Source organism: Hesperophylax consimilis, chromosome 19, assembly GCF_061612785.1.
Source record: "Hesperophylax consimilis isolate HC1 chromosome 19, BYU_Hcon_1.0, whole genome shotgun sequence".
In the NCBI taxonomy this organism is placed as follows: domain Eukaryota; kingdom Metazoa; phylum Arthropoda; class Insecta; order Trichoptera; family Limnephilidae; genus Hesperophylax; species Hesperophylax consimilis.
In genome coordinates, this window is record NC_142854.1 from 15702976 (window position 1) to 15722784 (window position 19809).

The 19809-nt window shown below is 34.4% G+C and overlaps 1 protein-coding gene across 1 annotated transcript; it reads left to right on the forward strand.

Annotated features, from left to right (window-relative positions):
- Positions 1–255: 255 nt before the first annotated feature.
- On the forward strand, positions 256–19162 carry LOC149414889 (uncharacterized). The gene is made up of 7 exons (XM_089643308.1): positions 256–486; positions 7018–7170; positions 9193–9287; positions 9590–9655; positions 14782–14909; positions 15743–15844; positions 18786–19162. Exons 2-7 carry the CDS (start codon positions 7033–7035, stop codon positions 19151–19153), a joined length of 897 nt encoding a protein of 298 aa, XP_089499434.1. The 5' UTR covers positions 256–486; positions 7018–7032; the 3' UTR covers positions 19154–19162.
- Positions 19163–19809: the final 647 nt, after the last annotated feature.

Genomic DNA, 19809 nt, shown 5'->3' on the forward strand with positions numbered 1-19809 from the left:
ATTTCGAAAAATTATTGTAGGGAATCACATACGATGTTTTTGGTTGTGCGGAATTTTTTTTCAGAGAAGTTCTGTAACAACCCCCCCCCCCCCCCCCATGGATTTCAAATATTTTTGCGGGAAATTATGTTTTGCAGAAATCCTCTAACAACCCCCCCCCCCCATGGATTTCGAATAATAAAATGGGTAATCAAGCTCACGTAGAATATTTGTGGGGAATATGTGGGCAGAATTTATGCGAGTTCATTAGAATGACTGCAGCTGAAATTCGGCTACATAACGCTACTTAATGTTTGAAAAACGGCGACATTAGGCAAAGATCTGTTGGCAACACTAGTCACCTACTGAAACCTGACATTTTCGCTATTGACATTTCCCATTTCCGTTAGTGAACTACAGATAATAATAATGAATATATTTTCTTCAGTCTTCGTTTGTATTTCATTTCCTATTCACTGACTTCCTTCACAATTCCGAAATAAAAAGGTTTGTTTAATTTTAAAGTATTTACAAATTTTATAAAAATCTAAACTAGGTATTACATGTTACAAATATTCTATAACCACTTATCTGCCAGCTAACCGAAACTCTCGTCTGATTAAGAATTGTTATTTCTGTCTTATTAGCTTGTTAATTAAATGGAGCATTTATTAAATAATATTTCAAACCCCTTATTCTTACACGACTTATTACAACGACCCAAGAAATTATCATTCAACTTTGGTTTTGTCAACAAACAATACTAGATTTGTTATCTTTTTGTATTAAAAATATAACAATTAATAATAATTATACACTAGTCTTTGCTATGAAACCAAAGGTTCCCACCGCAATTTGAGAAAAACTTATTTGTGATTTATTTATTTATTATTTTTATATCTCAAATGAGAAAAAAGTGAGGTGTCCATAATGTTTATCAGTAATTTTAGTTCAGTTTAGATGAAAAAACGTAAGATGAGCAATTTTTAAACTTTTTTTATGTTTGATTTCAAAATTTTAATTCTTCAAATATCGTATGTTTATTTCTAATAATACAATTTGAAAGCGTATTTCATCACCTTTCAAAAACAGATTTTAGTTTTCGGATACATTCAGAAAAATCCCATTTAATTGGATTTTATCGAAAAGCAGAAATATGTACCAACAAATTCTCTGACTGACAGCATCTTTAAGAATAAAATATAATGGTCAATGTGGCAGAGGCCTGAAGACTTAAGTCAATTCAAGCGAAGTCTCTTTCACAAAGTGGTCTTCTTTCACTAGGAAACTAACTGTTGGGACTCTTGTGTAATAAAATATTGTAGTTTTTAATTCAAAATGCATTCTTCTCGAGACAAGTCTAACAATAAAGCATTAATTAATAATATTTACATTTCTAACAATAGTATTGTTATGAATACAACAACAGAGAAGAATCTACAAACAGATCGATGATTCATTACTTTTTTTTTTTTTTTTTTTTTTTTTTTATTTAATATTTGTATGTTTTTTACAATAAATATACAATTTATACATATTATACAGTGTTATAAAGGTGAATAATAATAGCTTTTCCTCACCATAAAGAGACGAGGCTCTTGTGTTTGGTGAGTGAATCCTAGCTCAATTATATGGAATCATGTAAGTAAGTAAATAATATTTTTTCAAAACCAAAGGGATAAGTAAGAAATAGGCAAGATTTATCAATAATACAGTTTCAAGATTTGAAGGAAATAATAATAAGAGTAAGATATGGACTTTTATAGTAGTTTTAGGTAATTTTTTAATTTTATTTTAAATTCCTGAATATCTTCAATATTTTTTAGATATAATGGAAGGATGTTAAAATATGTTATACCTAGATAGAGATAGGTATTTTGTGTGTGCTTTGTATTGAGTTTTGGGATTTTGATAGTTTTTTGATATCTTGCTGATGAATTGAATTGTAAGTTATTTAACTGTATTTCTTTATAAATTTGTAGAATTGAATATTTTTTATATATATTGTCTATTGTGGGTACGTTGAATATTGAAAAGAGAATCTCGGTAGAAAATTTGGATGGTTTTTTCAATATTACTTTAATTATCAATCTTTGAACTATTTTAAGTGGATTTAATATATTGTTATAAGTTCCTCCCCAGCCAATAATACCATATTGTAATATAGATTGTACAATTGCATAGTACACTCTTTTTAGGTTTTCTAGTCTAAGAATATTTCTAAGTCTTATAAATATATAAATACATTTTCTAATTCTTTTGACAAGTTCACAAATTTGTTTTTTCCATTTAAAATGTTGATCTATATATATACCAAGATATTTAATTTCAGAAGTTAGACTAAGTATAGAACATTCTTGATTGCAATTAGTTCTGTTACATTTAAGTTGATGTATTATAATTTTTAATTCTGGTATTAATTTAAATTTGTTGATAGAGAATGGGATACATTTTGTTTTTTCAGTATTTAATGAGAGGAGGTTTTTATCGAACCAATTTTTTAGTATATTAATATCAGTATTTGCTAAGTTATTAATTTTGAATAAATAAATACCTTAAATACTTTTGCAGTCATTTTCATTGTTTAGATTAATCAGCATCTCAATAGGTTAACTCTAGATTAAATTTTTTCCAATCATGGGTTATGGAGCATTACCACATATCAAGCGGTTATTTGTTATTTTTTACCCTAGCATGAATTTCTTTGATTTGTTTTAAATTGCTATATCTTTGAAAATAATTAAAATATTTTAATAAAAATTTCTACATAGTAACTCAGCATACCCAAGCTATAAAAGCACTAAACGAAAATCGAATATCATTTGAAATGCAACTCAATTAACCTTGTAATATGTTTATTACGGTCCGCCTATCGGTATTTGCCCATACCTGCTTTCTTTCAATACGCCTGAAATCTCTCACTCGCTTGCATATAAGAGTTGAGTGGTGCGGAACAGGGATAGGTCGTTTTGAATCAGGTTTCACGGTCATAAAAACCCTCATTCCAAGAATTGAATTATTACAAAAACAAATAATATACTATTCTTTTGTTGAAATATCGATGTAAATGAAAGGCATGAAGACAAATATAAGAAAAAGACTTGCATTATGATTCGATAATTATGTACATATAGTTGGGACCTTTACAAAGAGATTGGTATATAATATTCATATAAAAACATTGAATAATTCCGTATTTTCTGCCATTGAAATGAGGCCTGCGCAAAAGGTATAACTACCCTTCCCGCCGTTAAGCATCAATCGACCGAACGGGTAGAACTACCTTTCCCGCCCGAAGTGTGTTATGATTAATTTAAGTGTCTGAATAGCCATGTAATTCCCAACCTTCCTCTACCCCATCTCCTTCCCTCCCCCACTCCCTTCAGAATATTCGTAAAGAGATATTACAATGACAATTCAACACACTTTTAAAAATGATATGATGAAACAAAAAATAGGTTATTAAAGTTAGGATTAGTGTTGAGTTATTGTGTAACATTCGGCAGCGCTTGTGCGTCAGCTATTTAATGTTTGTTTGATTATTTAAAATGCTACATATACATTTGCGAACCGAAGCTTGGATTGGATTATTTATATAGGCGCCGTTTTTGTTAAAAATCACCTCAAGGGCGCTATACAATCTATTTAAAATTAGGCTCTATCGAATTATATTACTTACAAACAGATTCATAAAAACCAAACAACAAATTATGGTAAAGAAACGAAGCAACCGCAAGCGGCGTTTCGCTGACATATTGTCACGAGACCTCGGGATTTCGCCCAGCACTGCCGAAATATTCCGAATGGATAACGCGTTGGGTATTTACGAAGATACCTCACAACATACCCCAATTGGAAATGAAAAAGTTTAATATCTTGCAAGACTGAAGAGTGACAATTTAGTTAAAAAATATTTCCTGGTCAACAAACCTTATTGATTAAAATGTATTTACTTTTATTCTAAAAACTATTATCTATATGTTGTAAGCCACTTCTTTATCTTATCTATGATATTATTTTATCTAAACTTACTTGCAACCATATTACTTATATGCATAACATTTATCCTGCTAGCTAATTCACAATATAAATTAAGATAGGTAAGCCCACCAACAATTTTCAAGTAATTTAGTTAAAATAGACGCAATACTCTACTAGACTAGCAGATAAATACTCCCTGCCAATTTAGTACAGTGCCCTTGATAGTGAAGTTTTGCTCTTTAGTATAAACAACAGCAATTATTAGAATGCGTGCAAAAATTTACTTATCAATAAGGTACTTATTCATTTTTCTATCCAAATAAAAACTATTTGTGAATATTTGCTTTGTAATTGTATGTTGTATAAATTTGAAATTGACTGGAATGAAAACTAATTTCCACCAAATAACGAACTCCCATTAAGGCGATGCCATACGTAGTAATGCAAAATCATGTGTTATTGGTTTGAAAATTTGGTCGCCTAGAAATGTTTCAGATGCTTTAATTAAATACTGCGAGTAGAATACATCTTGGCCTTTGAAATAATTGAGTATTTTTTATATGTCTTTTTATAAGCCCAGAAAAAAATAATGTAAAGGCCTATGAAAACTGCTTTAAAGTTCAAAATCTCCTACTTACGAACCCATTTTCGGTTATGATTTTATTGTATAATGTGGCAAATTAAGTTATTTATAAAATGATCGAAAAAAAATTAAATATTTATGCCTGAACATCCACAAAATAAAATAAAAGGCACTTTTTGGCTATGATTTTTTCTTGCATAAATCAAAACAGGCGGATGGTGTTAAGCGGGAATTTAAACCTTATCGCCATCTACGTAAGGGTTGTTATTGATAGCGGCCCAATTTAAAATATTACACGACGTAGTGCATCGCCTTAATTAAAAAATTTACTGCCAGTCAGAACTCTAATTCTCGCAAAAAGATTAAAGAACGCGGCTGAAATTGTGTATTTTGATATAAAATCCGAGTTTTTTCATCCTATTTCCTCCCCCTGCATCAATTTTTAACCAAATCGGTTTTGAGAGCTCTAAAATTTCATGTTTACTGTTTACATAATGTTGTGTTCTCACAAACAGTCTCCAACTCGTCTTGGAAGGAGTTTTATAAATAAGAGGTTCTTTTATATTAATTAAGGATTTATTTAATACTCCGCGTATTATATTGGTGACTCGTTAGTCGACCTAACTAGAAGCTAGCTAAATGGAATCTGGGCCAGTGCGATTGTCGGAGAGCCTTCACACTGTCCATGGCGACAACCGGCCACTGGCTCCATCTTGCGGATTTCCCCGCAAGCTCTACGCACTGCCATCTGTGCATGCATCTACAAAGCTTCTTAACACATAATATGTATGTTTTAGCTGAAGTGTACCCAGCTAGGTTTTCAAATTTACTAACATTCGAAAGGTAAATTTTTCTTTTAAAAGCAGAAAGGAAATGGTCCTTAGACAATTTTTTTTTTATAAATCTTACAATGTTTATAATATTCTGTGATTTTTCACAGGTTTTCCCTAGTATTTAACTAAATTTGTTGGCTAAAAACTTGTGCAAATTATTGGATTAAAAGTAATTAATAATATTAACTGTACCCCGCCATATTTGCTGTGGCTCAGTCTGTCTGTGCATATAGAGAAAAATTAGCTCGTGTTGCTTTTACGTCCAACAGATGACGCTGTTTAAAAAAAATAAGTTTTTCTTTACCTGTTACAGGTGACATCTATATAATATAAGTATATAAAAACACATGCGTGTTCGAATGCAACATTGTTTCAAATTTCAAAGCAATCGGTGAAGAACTCTGGGAGATTTAAGATTTTGAACAAACATTAACATTTTTATTTATATAATAATATAATATTGTTATATCTGTCTTACTTTGCAGATTTAAGGGTTGGGAACTCTGTGTTAAAAAGTAAAAGGTTCTACTTATAATTGCGTTTATTTACGTTATAAATAATAGGTTTGGATTTAGCTACACTGTTCATTACCCGAGGGTTGGTAATTCTCCGGTTCGAGAAGCTTGTTCCCTGTCACTATAACCTCACAAGCATCTGTTACACTCTAGCGACATCTGACGGACTCTGGATTAAGCTTTATGACTAGCGCCATCAATCGCTTAAATACTCAACTTATTACCATACATTACAAATATTAATGGGTTTTATCATTAATTCGTATACAGCGTAACTCCGTTTTTCTCGAAAATAAAATTTTAATGCCATTTGAGGTTAAAATAGTCCCGCTTTGAATACTAAAACTCGTAAATTCGTAAAGAAACCACTTTGTTTTTAAACTTCAGAATTAAGTAAACTTCCCAAGTCCATTTTAAAACAGAAAGCTTGAATTAAAATGTTTAATGTCTTTAATTTTTTTCACTATGAAGTTTTTCGTGCCTCGTGTAAATATTAGACAAATGGTACCTAGTTACGCATTCTGAGAATTTAGCTAACGATATTCAGGCGAGACATGAAGCAAAAAAATAGTTTCTACTTTTGTAAGTCCAATTAGTCCGATTTGGCCTCCAACGCAACACCGGACGACCGAATTCTGCTAAATTCGGTTCACCCGCACCGATTTTCGCTTTTCAATATTGGAACACATTTAGACGAGATATTAGTAACCAATAACGCCTCTATTTGTATAGCTCTATGAGTTTTATGAACTTTTTAAGAATTCATTCCTGATATTGCATGTTTTCATTAGAGTAAAACAACTTATCACAGTCACTAGAATATATTTATTTATTATCAACGGTTTTTATTTACTAAAGATTATTATTATCAGACCATGTTGAATGTTAAATGTTAACTAATGTTTAATGTAACATTGTCACACAATTATTTTCTAGTCTAGTTTTTAATTTGTTAGTATTTTGCAATAAAATTCAAATAAATTTAATATTGCTAAACGTATCCTAAATCTAAAAAGTGTTGTTGTTTGGTTTTGTTTTTTTAATAAATTAAAATTTTAATGCAAAAAAAAAAGGTTAAAAGCTGTTAATCTCAGTTTGTACAAAAATGTTATTATTAACATTTCAGGACGGCTGAAGCCTGATGATGCATGACAGCTTCTGGTGGGATGTGGACGCGGGAGCTCTGCTGTTCAGCGGACTGCTGGTGGAGAATGCCGCAGCCATGGTCATCACGTGTCTTGTGTTTATACTGCTAACCGTGCTGTTCGAAGGATTCAAAGTGAGAACTTTGTGAAGGAGTAGGAAGAACACACAAAACACCCATTTATTCATTTTAATTACTTTTTAAAGATAATACAGGGTTTTCCAATTAGAGGTGTTATTTTGAATAGCCCGCTATTTCGGTAGATGTTACTTTTGAAGCTGTCAGTTTTTGACATTTGACACGTAGAAACTACGCCATTAATAAAAATGGAACGATACACGCTTCAACAACGCATTGAAATTATTAAAATTCACTTGAGTGAATCAAATGCAAATCATCTCGAGTGATGAGGCCCATTTCCACCTCGGTGGCTTCGTCAACAAGAAAAATTGTCGCATCTGGGGCTCGGAAAACCCAAGAGTTATTGTTGAAAAGCCTCTCTATCCTCAACGTGTGACTGTTTGGTGCGGTTTATGGTCCGGCGGAGTCATTGGACCTTACTTTTTCGAAAATGAGGCTGGATCAACAGTTACGGTGAATGGATTGCGCTATCTAGCGATGATTAATGATTTTTTATGGCCGGAATTGGATGGTATTGATCTGGACAACGTTTACTTTCAACAAGACGGCGCTACGTGCCACACAAGCAACTAAACCATTGATATTTTACGGTTGAATATCAAAATAACACCTCTTATTGGAAAACCCTGTATGTAGTGTATGTAAAAAAACAAATGAAAAATGAAAAGCAGGTTTTACACGCGCCGCAACAAAGCTTGCCGTTTAAACTCTGATTCATTGTTGTTAAATATGTCAATATCCAAAGTGATTCTATCTAACAAAAGATACCTCTCCTCTCTGGCATGGAAAGTTAATCCTGCAGATCGGGAGATAAAACAGTCTACGCTATCGGTGACAGATAACCATTAAGCATAGAAATGTATGCCCTCTATGATAGTAGAATTTTCAAACCATCCACAAATCCGTTTGAAGGAATGTGAAGCAATGTGCACATCCCTTCTGTTTGTGTTGCAGTTTATTTATCAACAATAACTTTGTAAACATCACTTATAGGTAAATACTTAATGAATAATAATGTTTAAATAAAAGTAATTAAATTAAAATTTAATTTAAACCTAAATAAAAGTCCTATACTCAGATTGTTCCCTATTGACAAAGAGCACTCGCCTCTCAATCTCCCACCTATCTCTACCTCTTCCACTATAGCTCAGACTGTCCACTCACTGTGATATCAACACATGTTAATTTAGATTTTATGTTTAGTATTATACTGCCCTGATGAAGCTACGGTTGTAGCGAAACCCGGTCGGCATTAAGTATTTACCTATAAGTGATGTTTACAAAGTTATTGTTTAATTTTAAATTATAATGTCACATCACAAAGTAACCGCTTCATATGAAGAAATAATACAATACATGGCATTGCAATTTACTTATCGACGATAATACAATACATGAAGTTGCAGTTTATTTATCAACAATAATACAATACATGACATTGCAGTTTGTTTATCAAGAATAATACAATACATGACGTTGCAGTTTATTTATCAACAATAATACAAACCATGACTTTGCAGTTCATTTCTCAACTATCTGAAGTACCCTTCGGCTTTATTCTGCTTTAGGGGTGTGGGAATGGGGTGGGTTTTCGAAAAATCGTGTAGATAGTGACCTTCCTGTTGTTTTGAAAGTCTAGAAAGTGTGCAAAACTTAATCAAACTAGATTTGTATAAAAAACAAACCCATTGTCACTTCTCTTTATATAGATAGATGGAAGATTGGTAGATTTGGGAGCTCGGGGATCATTTATTGGATAACCAACACCTCTGCTATATGGTGCCACCAACTGCGTGGCGGGCCGGTTCGGGAGTGGACGGTTGACGAAGACCCTTTGACCTCTCCAGCTGGATTCTCATCCTAGGAGGGATGGATTCATACGTCACTCTTGGACGCGCTGACCTCCAGATTCCTATCCCCATAGATGACACATAGACCCTGAAGGAAATTATAAAAATTGACAAAACTTAATGTAACAATGATATTGTTACTAACGCCTTATTATTTGTGGATCAGGTTTTGGAATCCAAAGTACGCAGGGATCACAATGCGCGGATGCGTCACGCCATGCAGGGGGTATGCGCAGAGGATAGGAGCAATCTACTGAGGAGGTATGCATTACATCTCGCTAATACATAATATATGCATTACATCTCGCTAATGCATAATACATGCATTACATCTCGCTAATACATAATATATGCATTACATCTCGCTAAAACATAATATATGCATTACATCTCGCTAATACATAATATATGCATTACATCTCGCTAATACATAATATATGCATTCCATCTCGCTAATACATAATATATGCATTACATCTTGCTAATACATAATATATGCATTACATATCGCTAATACATAATATATATATTTCATTTCGCTAATACATATTATTTTGTTATAGAACTGTGGCTGGAACCAGCAGTGAAGATCAGAATGCTCCTAGCGCCTCCAATGTCCTCAGGTTAAAGTAAGAATCATTTCCACATCATTCAATTTGTGTTATCCCTAGACCTTTATGATCGCCTGATAGCGTCACACGATATCGGGCGACTGACTGAGCCCTAAGGTCGCCTGCTCAATTTCTGGCATTACAAATTTATTTATCTTTACACAAACTAATATGTAATATATTTGCACCTCATTCCAGAGTTGAAAATGAACCCATTCAGAAATGGCTTTGTTTAGTAACTCGTTCTGAATACCCATTAATTTCGATTAATGGAATGTAATTGCACTTTTGAAGTGAAATAACATAAAATTGCTCTATAAATGTTATTATTTTACGAGGGGTATCCAGAAAGTATGGTTAACATTATTTATATAGGATCGAAAAATGATTGTATTTAATTGAAATTCACAGGATACTTCACAAATATATTAAACTATTTTTCGACGTAATCGTCGTCAAGATCGAGATATTTCTGTGGTCGGGGCACCAGCTTTTGTATGCCACTGTCGTAGATCTCCGCCGCCAGCTCTTTCAGCCACTTCTTCACAGCTTCCTGGACCTCCTGAACGTTGAAAAAACGTTTTTCATCCAAAAACTCCTTTAGTTTAGTGAAAAGGTGATAGTCCAAAGGCGCCACGTCGAATGAATAGGAGGCTGGGTGACAATATCCTATCCAAACGATGTCAGCAGCTCCTGTAAAACTCGTGCGGTGTGGGGCCTGACGTTGTCATACAGGAGGCTGATTCTCCGGGTCAGAATTCCCCTTCTGCGGTTCTGAATGGTTTGTTTGAGTTTTTTAAGGTTTTGCAGTGAGCATCTGCATTAATGGTAGTCCCTTTAGGCTTAAAATCCACCAAAAGGACCCCCTACAATCACAAAAAACAGATGCCATGACTTTTCCGGCTGAGTGGGTTGTCTTGATCTTTTTGGTGGCTGGAGAAGATGAATGACGCCACTAAAGTGATTGTCTTTTGGATTCTGGGGTGTAGTGACTTACCCACGTCTCATCCACTGTCACGATAGAGTGCAGAACAGTTTCTCCCTCCTGTGCAAAACAATCCAAAAATACACGCGCGGCGGTCACTCCGATTTTGACGGTGCTTTGGTGTGAGCATTCTGGGCACCCATCTCACACACAACTTCTTGTAACAAAGTTTTTCCAACACAATATCACCAAGGAGACTTCGAGAAATGTCAGGAAATTCTTCGTTAAGGTCATGCAGCGGTCATTTTGCACAAGTTCGTCAGAAATCACTGATGGTCTCCAACTCCTTGCCTTGTCGTGAGTATCATTACGGCCTTCTCTGAACAACCTAACCCACTTGGTGACATGTTGTCGACTCATCACATACTATAAACTTCCACGAGCTTCCAATGGATATTCGCGGCGGTATTGTTCTGCAAAGTCAAAAAACCGATGACCGCGCCGAGCTCGCACGGACGGGAGATGGCGGGAGCGCACGTCGACCTCTCCAACGGAAGAATATACTGTGACTGAACAAAGTGGGACCAAACAAACTGACCGTTAGGATCCCCTCAGGATACCTGGTGCGCCAACTTCGAAAAAAAAAATATCCCCCGTCCTCAGGAGCCCCTGTTACCTTACTTTCTGGATGACCCACATATATTTATGCAGTTTAAAATTTCTTTCTTACAATGTTAATAGTTTTCATTTACAACTGTTTGTTTCCTAAGTGTATATATTTTTTAAATCGCCAGATAATTCTCAACTTTCATTATAAGTTGAATGTCAATACAAATTATGTAACCAGTAATCTATATTATTACTTAATAATAGTGGAAAATTAGATGGAAACATCTGGAAATGCGCTGGTTTGAAACTAGTAACAGATGGAAATATTTGGAAATGCGCAGTATAAAACCAGTAACAAATGGAAACATGTAGCAATGCAAATCATGAAACCTTCACTATATTTATTTATTTATTTATTTATTTAGACGCCGTAAAAGGCTTTTACAATATACATGATTTATGTTTACAGTGGTTCACAGGAGCGAAACAGTATTATGTTAAACAGAATAATTACTGAGAAATTATGTTGAAAATTAAACAAGAATAACATCTGGTATACATAGGTACAATAGCATTTTTATTTTCAATCCGTACAGTAGTGTAGTATTGAGGTTATTGTTACCTTCAATATTGAATTTGGTTGAATTTGCTGAGAACTAAGAGTTAGCTCTATTGAATCAGGGCTGTCAGTAAGACATTTCATAACAATTTTGGGAAAAATTATAGTTTTGATTAAGTATATAAAATTATTAGATAACACTCTTCTGTCTGATATCTGATGTAAGTGCATAGTTTAGGTTCTGTGATAACTTATGAATAGAATGGTATTATGCCTAATAACATTGATAATTACGACAGAGGTATGTTATTATAGCCTTCTTATAACTATATTCCGTGCAGTTGAACACATCTACTACTTCTGAGAAAGCATTGCCAACTGCATGCAATCTAGGTATAAGCGAGTTTCTAAATGACTCAGTCCTGATATTGTTATTGAAATTAAAAAGAATTTTGGATCGAGTGGTTCTAGTGGGTATATGGAAGGTAATTAGGCTTAATATATCAGGGCTGTCTATATGCAGAAAGTTACATGGAAATGTGTGGAAATACGCAGTATGAATACAGTAACAGATGGAAACATGTGGCAATACAAAGCATGAAACCAGCAACAGATGGAAACATGTACAGGGTGGCCACAAAAAACGGTTTTCAAAATTCCCTGATAATTCCAGGTTTTCCAGGGCAGTTTCTATATTTTTCCCTGATATGTTTTATTTGGTATAAGGACATATAGTTCAAAATTTTATTTTTGAAACACGATTTTCATCTACGCCAGAAAATTAGAACAGATACATACGGGAATTCCTTCATCTAATGATCTATTCAAAACAAAATACACTTATTACAAATTTATGATATTTCGCCTGAAGACAATTTGTGTACAAATGAAAAGACCAGACAAAAATAGACAAATAAACAAAAGTAAGTACAGTAGAACCCCGATAATTCGAAAAAACGCGTTATTCGAAATTATCGCCAAAAAAATTTCCGCAGAAAATTTTTTTCATACAAATTTTTTTTTAATTCGAAATTCGTTAATTCGTAATTCGAAATTTATTTTTGTCCGCGCACGAAAATTTGTTCGTGAAATTCGAAAAAAATTGATTTTTGCGAAAATAAATCATAATATTTCGTAAATCTGAATCTAAAAGTCAGCCGTGGCGGTAAAACGCCGAAAAATGTATTTTTACGTGGTTATACATCGTCCTAATTAGTATTATTATTTTGTAAATCTGAATCGATTTCCACTGGAATGTTGTATTTTTTCAAAATTTATTTCGAATATCCGAGTTTGAAGGGCCGAGAAAATACGTTTTACGCGGATATATGTCGTATTTTTACGAGTTTACACCAAATATCTGTATTTAAAGGGTCGGCCGCGACGAAACTCGGACGCGAAATTTCGATTTACGCGTAAATGTATCGTATATTTACGAATTTATTTCGAATATTTGAATTTAAATGGCCCGCTGCGACGGAAATCGGCCGCGAAATTTCGATTTACGCGTAAATATATCGTATTTTTACGATATCGTATTTTATTTCGAATATCTGAATTTTAAAGGGCCCGCCGCGACGGAAATCGGACGCGAAATTTCAATTTACGCGGAAATATATCGTATTTTTACTAACTTTACTTCGAATATCCGAGTTAAAAAATACGGCGCGACGGAAATCGGCCGAAAAATTTCGATTCACGCCGAAATATGTAAAAAACATATTTTTACGAATTTACTTCAAATATCTGAACTTAAAAGGCCGGCCGCGACGAAAAACTGCCGATAAAATTCAATTTACGCGGAAATATTTCATATTTTTACGAATTTACATCAAATATCTTAATTTAAAGGGTCGGCCGCGACGGAAATCGGCTGCGCATTCTCGATTTACACGGAAATATATCGTATTTTTGCGATTTTTTTTCGAATCTGAATTTTAAGAGCCGGCCGTGAATTCTCGTTTAACGCGGAAATATATCGTATTTTTACGAATTTAAATTCAGATATTTGAAATAATGGGCCGGCTGCGACGGAAAATTACCGCGAAATCTCGATTTACGTTGAAATATATCGTATTTTTACGAATATCTCAATTTAAAGGGTAGGCCGCGACCGAAATCGGCAGCGAAATCTCGATTTACGCGTAAAAATATAGCATTTTTACGAATTTATTGCGAATATATGAATTTAAAGGGCCCGCCGCTACGGTAATCGGCCGCGAAAATAAAGAAATAATTGGTATTAATACGAATTTACAACTAAAATACCACCCGGATTTGAAGAGGCGGCCGAGAAAATTGATTTTCGGCGTATTTTTTTTTTTTCATAAAAATTCGAATTACGTGGGAATACGTTAATTCGAAATTTGATTTTTGATGTGAATGAATAACGAATTTCGTTTTATTTTTGGAATTCCCTGATATTTTAAGAATATTTTAAAATTCCCTGACATTTCCCTGATAATTCCCGGTTCGGTAAAATTCCCTGATAATTCCCGGTTTTCCAGGTCTGTGGCCACCCTGATGTAGCAATGCGAACTATGAAACCAGTAACAGATGGAAACATGTGGCAATGCGAACTATGAAACCAGTAACAGATGGAAACATGTGGCAATGCGAACTATGAAACCAGTAACAGATGGAAACATGTAGCAATGCGAACTATGAAACCAGTAACAGATGGAAACATGTGGCAATGCGAACTATGAAACCAGTAACAGATGGAAACATGTAGCAATGCGAACTATGAAACCAGTAACAGATGGAAACATGTGGCAATGCGAACTATGAAACCAGTAACAGATGGAAACATGTGGCAATGTGGCAATGCTTCCTCTTTCTTTAGCCAACATTTCGGACACCATTGCAGTGTCCATCATCAGGGCACATGTGTAGATTGTGCTAAAGTGTGTTTTATGTATGTCAAAACAATGGCCCTGCCGGATTGTCAATCCTCAGGGCCGGTATTTCAGTATACATAATCAGGAACTATTAAGCTTAGCCCCGTCCTCTTTATTAAGTTATTAAGTGGCGGATGATGTTTTATTGCAGATGCATAGTAATGGCGAGCCAGGTGCTACTGTACACAACAAACACCAGCTTCAACTACCTCATCATGTTGGTGGTAATGCTCTACAATGGATACTTGGTGCTGGCCATCATATTGGGAATTACTATAGGTAAATACGCCTTATTTTTTTCTATATTGTGCAGGTATAAAGACACGTGAATATATGAAGCGGAAGTGATTGTTTGAATAGTCGGGGACGCCTGAGGAAAACATGCCACGACCAAGTGAATCAAATACTTGAGTAGAATGATCTCAAGAGTCTAAAAATCTGAAAAGTATGTACGAATGTGAATGACGCGAGAAACGTGTGCCAGTTCATTTCCTCTGCCTATCCCTTTGGTTAGATATAATTGGGAAAAAAAAAAACAGTATCAATAATGTCTCTAATATTGATACTGACAATTCGTGATGGAATTCCATTATAATGATATATTGATACAATTTAAAAATTTATTCCTCTTACTTGTGTTTGTCAGTTTAATAGATTCCCCTTTCTTAACAAATGGATTGTAATCCTTAGATTAGGCATCAGGTAGGTATGCTGTCCTTGTTTTACCGGTATTACAATGGAAGATGCTCCAAGGAACTAGCGTCATTGATCCCGTCGGCACCGGTGCATAATGGGAAATCATGCCAAACGCGCGCTCAAGAATGTGCACTGTTGACATTTTTCACACGAGAATGGGTCACTTCTACGATTTGTTCTGTGTTTCCTACCTCCTACAACATGTGTCTCTTCAAGATCCGTGTTCATTCTTTCCTCTCCTCAAAACTATCCTCCACACAGACAGCATCACCAAAGATGACATTGGCCTCAAGGGAAATTATTTTCCTGAGGCCTCCCGTGTGGAGTTAATGTAAAAAAAAAATTATTATGTTAAAATAATTAATTAGTATTAAAAAATCTTACCACAGACGTTGTATGAATAAATGTATTTGCAGGCTACTACTTGTTTGGCCACATATCGGTCAAATACAACATGGAGCGTGCGAAGGAGCAGAGCAAGGTGGTGACGGTTTGCGTCCCAGAGTGCGGAGAACCAGGTAAAACCACATATCTGTCTTACATTCTGTACAGACAAGGATCATATTAATTGAGAACTTAACTCCTTTGTCTTGCAAACTATACTAATACAGCCTTGGGCGAAATAAAGGGCGTTAATTAATAATATTAATGGAAGAAAAATCATGAAAGAAATGATTTTAAGACACCGAGGAGTTGGGGATCGATGCCCGTGTTATTCAATTTGAGAAGCGGGCCGTTTAACCATATTTTGTCAAAGGCTTTGGCTATCGCTGGGAGTTGAAGCCGCCCAAGATCAGTTTGGAGACCCTGAGCAGTTGGAGTAGGGTTGAGAATCGAGATCTGAAGCCATGTTGCTCATCAGGGAGGGTCGCACCTCGTGGATGTGCTTTAATTGCCGGGTGAGGAGAATTTTTTTGAATATTTTTCCAATTTTTGAGAGAAGGCTGATTGGTCTATGGTTCTCACAGAATTTGGGGTCCTTCCCAGGTTTTGGGATGAGAATGACATGAGCTGAATACGAGTCTAAAAATGATTGCAAAGTTTACTTTGAATTCCACCCATTACCATTATTATAAGCGTAAAAGCCTTATTGGGTGTTAAATAAATAAAAAAAAAGTTTCTTGCGCTATGTGATGGAGGACTTAGCCAGCGGAGGAATTGAACCCACAATGCCCGGGTGGGAACCCGTCACATTTGTCCACTCAACTACTGACCAATATTTAGTATCACATATGAATCAAAGTATATCTTTTTATTTTTTATAATTTTAATTTTTTTTATAAGTATATCTTTTTAATTTTTATAATTTTAAAGTACTTATATCTTTTTAATTTTTATAATTTTAAAGTATATCTTTTTAATTTTTATAATTTTAAAGTAGGGGAAAGTGGTCACCATTCGTACGCGGGGCACATTCGTACAGTTAGTATAACAGAAAAACTAAATGGCACACAAACACGCCTTTGCTTGTGTGCATAGACATACCAGCCGCCATGTTGCTAGCGGAGTGTCGCGTAAGTCGCACTACGGTGTATCAGCTGACAAGACGTAACGTGTTTTCGCGCGCGATGGCGACATTTTTTACCTAAGTTTAGTTCGTAATTGTAAGTAGGATTGTTATGTTTTTGACAAAATGGTGATGATGGATTAATGTTAACATTGTTTATTTTGAGCTTTAATTGTTATATTTCTCAAACCAAATTAGAATTTGTATAAAGTTGTATTTTAATTTTGTGCAAAGGCATGGGGTGCATTCGGACACCCAGAAAGGGGGCACATTCGTACGCGTACGAATGTTCCCCTTTAGATTTTATTAACGACCAGTATATCGAAATTAAATTTTTATGAAAATACCGTTCAATAATTGGCATATGTCAAAATCCTGGCAAAACAATCAATATTTATAATATTCCTAAACTGGTAAAACTTGCATATTTCGAATCTTTTAATACAAAAAATATTACAAGTGTATGTAAATGTAACTGTGCCACATAATCCGGAAACAATTACTGTCGCTCTAGAACTACAACCTTCCACCAGCGTGTCACCGACTGATATGAATGAGTCAGATATTCGTGAGCAGTCACCTTTTTTGCTCCAAAATCCTCAAGTCATTGTTACCGGAACTGGCGAACCTTCCACCTCTGCGGCTGAGTCACAATCTGAACCGAGTTCTTATCTTCCCGTAATACCAGAAGTCATAAGACCTTATCCTACAGCTGTTAGAGATAGAAAACCAATAAAGGAAGAAAACCGGGTAAATCCCGTATATATACAGATACACCTAAAAAAACTGAACTAGAAGAGAGACATAGCCAGAAAGAATTGAAAAAAATAGAACAGGAAAAGAAAGCCAAAGCCAAAGCAGTGAAACGTAGTTTGAAGGAACTTAATTCAAGACAAAAGAAAAATAAAGTTAAGAAAATAGAAAGCGATGAAGATTCAGAGGAATCTGAAGGATCGAAATTTAGCTTGCGGGAGAGTTCAACATCTCCAGTTGATTTAGAAATGGACGAAGATACTGATGATCGTAGTATCAATAATAATTTAAATGTGACACCAGCGAAAATCAAAGATAATTTTTATGTTTTGGTAAAGTTTGAAAAAAAGACTTCTGTTGTTTATTACGTCGGAAAAGTTCTCAGTCATTATTCGAGTACAGAGATGAAAATATCTTATCTTCGGAAACAACCGGGATTATCATGGTCATTCTTTTTCCCTGATATAGAAGACATATCAGCGATGTCGCCATGATCCTCCCTGATCCTCAACCACAAACGGGCTGTACAGCTAGAATGGCTAGATTTTTTACTTTTGCACTTAATTTAAATAATTATAATGTGCAATAAGTTCCAAAGTAACAACCAAATGTATAATTACCTACTTTATGTTTAAATTATCAAAGACTGTACAACGATCTCATACAAAATGATTGTAAACATCTCATTTAGACTGATTGTAAAGCTTGGAATTATCAATAAGTAAACTAAGGATGAACGATTTTATTTTTTGTTATTTTTCTAAAGAAAGATGTATCGACTATGAGTCAAGTCACATATTATTAAATTAGTTTTTTGATAAATAAATATTTTATAATAATTAATAAAAATTTAACGACTTTAATTGGCTTTTTAATTACCCTGTATGAATCTACCCCATGGCGTACGATAGTACCCACCTACTGTACGAATGTACCCCGTACGTGGGGTACATTCGTACAAATATCTTATCGTAGAAAAATGGCTATAACCCTTTAACCTTTTGACATAATAGTTTCGGACTTTTTTGTAACAAACTACAATATATTTATTACACTTAGGTACATAAATTAGATAAATTCAACAATTAATCACAAAGTAAAAAAATAAAATCTAAAAAGTGTACGAAGGGTAACCACTTTCCCCTATATCTTTTTAATTTTTATAATTTAAAGTATATCTTTTTTTCTCATACCTTTAGATGGTTCCACCCCGCCCCTTCTTCACGGCAGCGGCGCTTCGGAGACCAATCTCTACAGCTCGGCAGTGGTCCATTCGCAGACGCAACATCTCCTCGACCAAGATGTCGAAGTTCACACCTCAGAAGCCGATTGTTGCGACTCTTCAAAAGTTAAGAAGACGACCGATGTCTCCAAAATCAAGACTTCAAAAGATTTGGAAACAACTTCCAAATGCTGTGATAAAGATACCAGTGAAATGGACGGTGAAACATCCGGAGACAATAAAGACACGATAGAAGTTGTTTCAGAAAAGACAAAAAGCAGCAACAGTAAGAAGAGTGATGGAACTGATGAGGCTGTGAAACTGACGAACAGTGTTGAGCTCTGACGCAAATTCACGTACAAAAGACTAATTAGTCACATTGATGTGATTTTCGCCATTAGTTGATATATTTTTTTAAGATGTGTACATATTTTAACCACTCAGAACATTAGAACGTCAAAAGACATAAATATGATAATAGCGGTCAAGACATTAGAACGTCTTTTCACGTAAACGCGCGAGATTTTACAAAAATCGATTTATTTCCATCACTAGTATACGGATTGCCATGATTTAAAAAACAGAGTATCGATAATGAATAACGCTACGCGTCTGTATTCAAGAATATCTATGGAACGTAGAAGTGCATTATCTAAGCCGATTGAATCTGTCATCTTGTTCGTTTATAATTTATTGCGTTTCTAAATAATTTATTAAAAATATTTTATTTATTTTTCGGAATAACTTTTTGAGTAAAACCTCAAATTGTAATATTTAATTATTGAAGACAATATTAGTGATTTCTAAACGAAAATCTGAATCAGAAAAATCAGAAAAGGAAACGGTCTCATCTGGGACTAGATTTTCGTTTAGAAATCACTAATATTGTCTTCAATATTTAAAAATATTTTAGTTTGGACGGTTAATATTTTGAGGTGACTAATAGTTTTTAATTATATTTCTTCAATATATAAAGTGTTATTTCTTTATGATACTCAGAA

What these genes read in the sequence shown, in the direction of transcription:
- LOC149414889 (XM_089643308.1), top strand. Translation starts at nt 7,033, where the DNA reads ATGATGCATGACAGCTTCTGGTGGGATGTGGACGCGGGAGCTCTGCTG. An exon ending in AGGAGCAATCTACTGAGGAG is followed by an intron (nt 9,288 to 9,589) that starts GTATGCATTACA and finishes ATTTTGTTATAG; the next exon opens with AACTGTGGCTGGAACCAGCA. An exon ending in TCCAATGTCCTCAGGTTAAA is followed by an intron (nt 9,656 to 14,781) that starts GTAAGAATCATT and finishes GTTTTATTGCAG; the next exon opens with ATGCATAGTAATGGCGAGCC.